At 37.3% G+C, this 6,105-nt stretch overlaps 1 protein-coding gene across 1 annotated transcript; it reads left to right on the top strand.

The window, feature by feature from the left end:
- The first annotated feature begins 567 nt into the window (after positions 1 to 567).
- On the top strand, positions 568 to 930 carry LOC120231780 (60S ribosomal protein L35a). Its single transcript, XM_039232019.1, has one exon. It carries the CDS (start codon positions 583 to 585, stop codon positions 913 to 915), a length of 333 nt encoding a protein of 110 aa, XP_039087950.1. The 5' UTR covers positions 568 to 582; the 3' UTR covers positions 916 to 930.
- Positions 931 to 6,105: the final 5,175 nt, after the last annotated feature.

Below are 6,105 nucleotides of genomic sequence, written 5' to 3' on the forward strand. Positions count from 1 at the left end.
CCAGCTTCCTGAAGGAGAGGAAATGGAATCTTATGGAAAAAGATGCCACCTTGGGCACAAGAGCAAGCTGGATGAAAACTGAAAAGGGGAATCAGTCTCAAGAAACTTGAGGGAACCAGCCTTTCTTTATGCCACTTCCTCTGTGCTGCCACATCAGCAGCTTTCTGGAACATGGGGCCACAGTTCTTGCTATTCCTCTGGCCTGAAATATTGTCCCCAAGCAATATATGGCTCCTTCTCATCTTTCAAATATTGGATGAAATGTCACCTTCTCAGAAAGGACTTCCTTCTCTCTCAAAGGAGTGTCCTCTCAAGCTTGACTCTTTATCATCACACCATTTTTTAATTTCTTTTTCTAGCACATTTTATGACCTATATTTACTTTTAAAATATAATAGTTTGTTATCACTGTATGTCTGTGACCACACTCCTTGATTAATATAGTGAAGCCCTAACCCTTGATATAATGAAATGTAGAGGTCAGTCTTTGGGGAAGTAATTTGGTTTAAATAAGGTCATGAGACTCCGCCATCTTTGAACCCGTGGAGGCCTGCTGGGAACAGGACTCCTGAAACGACAAATATGTCTGGAAGGTTGTGGTCCAAAGCCATTTTTGCTGGCTATAAACGGGGTCTCAGGAACCAGAGGGAGCACACAGCTCTTCTTAAAATTGAAGGTGTTTATGCCCGAGATGAAACTGAGTTCTATCTAGGCAAGAGATGTGCTTATGTGTACAAAGCAAAGAACAACACAGTGACTCCTGGTGGCAAACCGAATAAAACCAGAGTAATCTGGGGAAAAGTAACTCGTGCTCATGGAAACAGTGGCATGGTTCGTGCAAAATTCCGAAGCAACCTTCCTGCTAAAGCCATTGGCCACAGAATCCGTGTGATGCTGTACCCCTCAAGGATTTAAACTAACTGAAAAGTAAATAAATAAAGGTGTAGATTTGTTCTCTTGTAAAAAAATAAATAAATAAATAAGGTCATGAGGGTGGGGACCGTATGATGGGATAAGTGTCCTTAGAAGAAGAGAAGAGATCAACGCTCCCTCTTTCTCTCTCTCCACCAAGTGAGAGCACAGAGAAAAGGAAGCTGACTGGAAGTCAAGAAGATGACTTTTCCAGGAACTGAAACTTCCACCATCTTGACCTTTGGGTTTTCCCATCTCCAAAACCATTAGAATTGAAGTGCCATCGGTGAGCCACCCACTCTACAATATTTCATTATGGCAGCCAGAGATGACTAATACACAATTTCTCTGTATACATTGTTTGCTCCTTTATATTACAAATTCCCCAGGGCAGGCACCAAGAAAGCTTTAAAGGAAGATTTCCCAGCTATATTTTACCACTGTTTCCCCAGCACCTAGGAAGGAAGAATGGCCATCCCCTGAGGAGTTTACTTGCCTCAAGGGTGTTGGCTAAAACACCCAATTAGCTAGTTATCTCCCCAACTTCTCAAATAGCACACATTCTGTAATGTTCAAAATTTAATATATCTGTTAACTCAAGAAGGATAGATTAAATAACCTCTCTGGAACTTCAGACATCCCTTCTCCAACTTTCCAAATATTATGCCATCCACTCCCCTACCACATCTTACCTTCACTGCACTTCAGCCACTCTTATCATGGCCTAACTCTTGCCTTTGTTATTATCCACAATATTCTTATAATCTTAAGAATTACGTTATTTATAATATAGTTATGTATTATATAGTTATTTATTTCTGCTTCCATCCATTACAGGCCTCTCAAGCCCTGACTCATTCAACCCTTGTCTTCCATCCTCTTAGAAATTGCAGATTCAGGACACCTGGGTGGCTCAGTCGGTTAAGTGTCTGACTTTGGCTCAGGTCATGATCTCATAGTTGGTGGGTTTGAGCCCCGCATTGGGCTGTGTGCTGACAGCTAGCTCAGAGCCTGGAGCCTGCTTCAGATTCTGTGTTTCCCTCTCTCTCTGACCCTCCCCTTGCTCACGCTGTCTCTCTCTCTCTCTCTCAGATATAAATAAAACATTAAAAAAAATTTTTAAAAAGGAATTGCAGATTCTTATAAGTCTTCCTTGTAAGTCAAAGGTCTTCGAATCTCAGATTTGAATCTAAACTTTTAATTAAAATTTAGATCCATGATCAATCATCTAAATCAAAGGTTAACTAACTATGGCCCATGGAACAGAGGTGGCCTGCACCTTTTCTTGTAAATAAAGATTTACTGGAGCACAAACATGCTTGTCTGTTTACGTCTATGGTTGCCTTCATGTGATAATGGCAGAACTGAGGAGTTGCGGAGCAGCCTGTGTGACCCAGGAAGCCTAAAATATTTATCGTCTACCCTTTATAGAAAACAAAAAATCAAACTACCAACTCTGATCTTAATCAATGTCTTCCAAAATGAACAGTGAAAGGTGATCCTTTGATATCAAAAAGAAAATTTTAGAAATTCTATTTCTAGTTACTGATATCTAAAAGAAAAAGAAATGAATTGAATTTTATTTATATGTAATCACACATAGGCACGCATGCTCTCAGTGCATCTGGAAGATAGTCATCTCCCATAGAAGACAGAGAAAATACCGCAAGGAAGAAGAGAATTTCCACAGTCTGAAGAGGCTTCCATAGGCATCCTTGTTCAGTCACTCTCAGCATATTGTAACACTGTGTAATTTACATGTGCCTGGTTAGTCTGATTTAGATCATATATTATCTAGCAATACCTTAGTCAAACTTCAGAATAGAGAAGTATCTTTAAATATTCCTGCAGAGATTGAAGATTATACTAATGATGCAAACAACAGGCAAATATGAATTTGGAAGGGCATAAATGCTTTATCAGCCATATTATGAGGTATATAAAACATGTATGACATGAGGTCAATAAAAAAATCCCTAAATTATCAAGAAGAATATTTGATTTGTGAAATTGTACCCACTATCATTAAAGATGAAATTTGACCTACATGTTTTTTGTGTCTTCAGTAAAGATACCATGAAGCCATTGCTATTAACAAGGCATTTAAATTTCAATATCCAAAACATGAAAAGTTCTATCATTTAGGGGTGATTTTTAAATCATTCAATATTTGATCAAATACCTTACAAATTTTACTATACTTTGTGATACTTAGCAGTATTTTTTAAAACTTCCTTAATAACACAAGGCAGAAGTGGAATATTTTTTTTCTTGTCACAGTAAAAAGGTATTAAAATAATAGATAAAAAATAATGATGATAAGCTAAACTGCATTTATTGTTCAGCAAATACTTTTAGAGAATTCCTAGAAATAATTCTGTAGGGGATTGTGATGTCTGCATTATGTGAAAGTACAGATGTTTCTGAATGTCTCAGCTATGGTATTTTTTTTTTTTTTGAGATTCTGTTCAGAAGTGAAACAAAGGAAATACTTTTTAGAGATCACTGAAACAATGAATAAGACAAAAAGACCTATTCTCTACAGAAAAATTACTTCTATAAAACAGCAGCCATAATCATAACAATCAACTAATGTTTTCTTGCAGAACTGTGTCAAGTCCAAACACAATCAGAGCAGGTGAAATTGAGACAACAATAATTACAATTCAAAAGGATTCTGGGAGAGATTTCCAGCTACAAAGCATCCCCTGCCTCACTCATATTCAAACTAGTAAGCCTGCCCCTCCCCTCATAAAGGAACCAAGGGTGTTCAAGACTACAAATGTCCTTAATTATGACGACATGATGATCATCAGGTGGATGGCAATAATGATACAAGATGTTTAGCATGCAGATGATCCTAAACATAATCTGCAAAAGTCTTAGGAAACAGACACTGCATTTGGGATATTTAAAGATTTCCAACTGATTCTGAACAAAATGCAACCAAATTTAGAAGACGTATTTACAAAATGGTCTAATATTATTGTAGAATACTTGATAGGATTCCTAAGTTATTCTTCAAAGGATCCAACATGCCTAGAATATGATTTCATACAGCAGTGCTGAGTGGTTTAGTTCATTATCTGCTTAACCTTGAAACTTTTTAAACTTGTTCAGCCCTTCTCTCTCTTTCTTTCTGTCTCTCTCTCCTTCCTCTTTCTAACATTTAAAGAATGTTCTTAAAAATTTAAAGAAATTTAGGAAGTAATTCAATAAGCTCCTGTGCACCCATCAGTCACCTACAACTATCGTCAATTCACAGCCAGTCTTGTTTCGTTTGTACCCATACGTATGTGGTCATCCTAACACGGATTTATTTGAAGCAAATATCAGACATCCTCACATCTCACTCATAAATATTTCAGTGTATATTTTAAAAGAGATTACTTTTAAAAGTATATATCTACATATATTTATATATATAACCATAATACCATTATCACACATAGAAAATTAATAATAATTCTCCATTGGTCTCGTAAGTAAGCATATTGTTAAAACAATAAGACTATGTTTCACCAATATCTGTATTCATATTATTACTAACCCCCCAAATAATCCTATCTTGAATGTTGAGCTCTTTTACTGAATTCTCAATAGCATTCACAATAATGTAAAGTATCTCTTTTGGCTTACACTTCCAAACACTTTACTTCTGTTCTGTGAACTGGATAAAAGAATCAAATGATTACTGGAATTATTTTAATAGATTTTCTGTTGTAAGCTTCTGATGACACTGATAGAAAGCTGACATCACTTTCTAGATTACTAGTTCTTATGCTGAGCTGATGAAATCAATACATCTATAACGATGTTTTCAGTTTTCACACTGGCACAAGAAAACATGGAATTGAACACAAGTGAATTTAATAAAGAAAATAGAACCATTTGCTCTAAATGAAAAGTCATGGCTTTTTGTAATGATATGTCAACACCACTTTTTCAAACAGAGACTTCCTACAATAATTTCTGCCTTTTGAAGTAGATGCTGACATTTCTTCAACAGATCTGAATATCCTGGTTTTTATGTGGTCTGCGATATCAGCACTGCCCCTCTGATGGAAAGTAATATTCAAGCAGCATGTTGTATGGTGTGTGTTTGTCAGTATCTCCCTTGTCAGCATCAATCTTCAAGTTTTCAGTAGCAGACTTTTTAAAAAACTCATTGTTGTCAAAAGATTTTATTGAAAAATTTAAAAACTTAATAAACAATGAAATTAATAAATTGCTTCAGATTTAGATTATGTAATAAATGGGAAAATCACTTTGGCAAGATATTTAGGCTACTCTGCTCCTCATCCCCTTTCTCTCTCAAGTGCACCTAACCTGTAATTTCCTAAGGCTCCCACTGACCCTTTAGATGGGGTCTTGCAAACTCACAGAATCTGGAACACCTGATGGTACAATAGGAGACCAGGAGGGACAATGGCATTGAGCAGTGGTCCTTCCACCAGGGGCAGCTAAAGTAATCTGCCGCCCCCAGCCACTCTAGTCCATTGCAATTTATTTGATCAGCAAGTACTCTGACTATACCTTGGTAGGAAGATGTCGGAAATGTTGAATTTAGTGAAGGTCAGCAAAAGATAAGAGTTCTGTTCCTTGACTACACACCTCGCACACTCTCATATGAGACCATGGTGGAGGCTGGAAGGAAAAGTGGATGACTACCGAACCCATCCTGAATTATTTCAATGCACGTTAATAACAATACTTTGGCTCAGAAAAGTAAAACTATGGGGCAAATACCAAACCAGACAGGGCACTAGAACAGTAGGCATAAATGGGACTGTCTCAGGCAAATGAGGGTATAGGGTGACTTCCTTTTCAAATTTTCATGAATAGAAATGCAGAGACAGCTCAAATCAACTTGTTTGGCTCCTGGATAGCAGAAACGGTATGTTAAACCTATTTCTTACAATGAGATTTTGAGATTCTTTGAGAAACTTTACCCAAGAAGTATTGATTTCAACTATTCAATAAGTATTAAGAATAAAACATTCAGGGAGTGCCTGGGTGGCTCAGTCAGTTAAGCATCTGATTCTTGATCTCGGCTCAGGTCATGATCTCATGGTTTGTGAGTTCGAGCCCTGCATCAGGCTCTGTGCTGATGGCATGGAGCCTGCTTGGGACTCTCTCTGTCTCTCTTTCTCTCTGGCCCTCCCCCACTTGTTCTCTCTCCCACTCTCTTCT

The sequence above is a fragment of the Hyaena hyaena genome, unplaced genomic scaffold, assembly GCF_003009895.1.
Source record: "Hyaena hyaena isolate Hyena2069 unplaced genomic scaffold, ASM300989v1 scaffold_62, whole genome shotgun sequence".
NCBI lineage: Eukaryota > Metazoa > Chordata > Mammalia > Carnivora > Hyaenidae > Hyaena > Hyaena hyaena.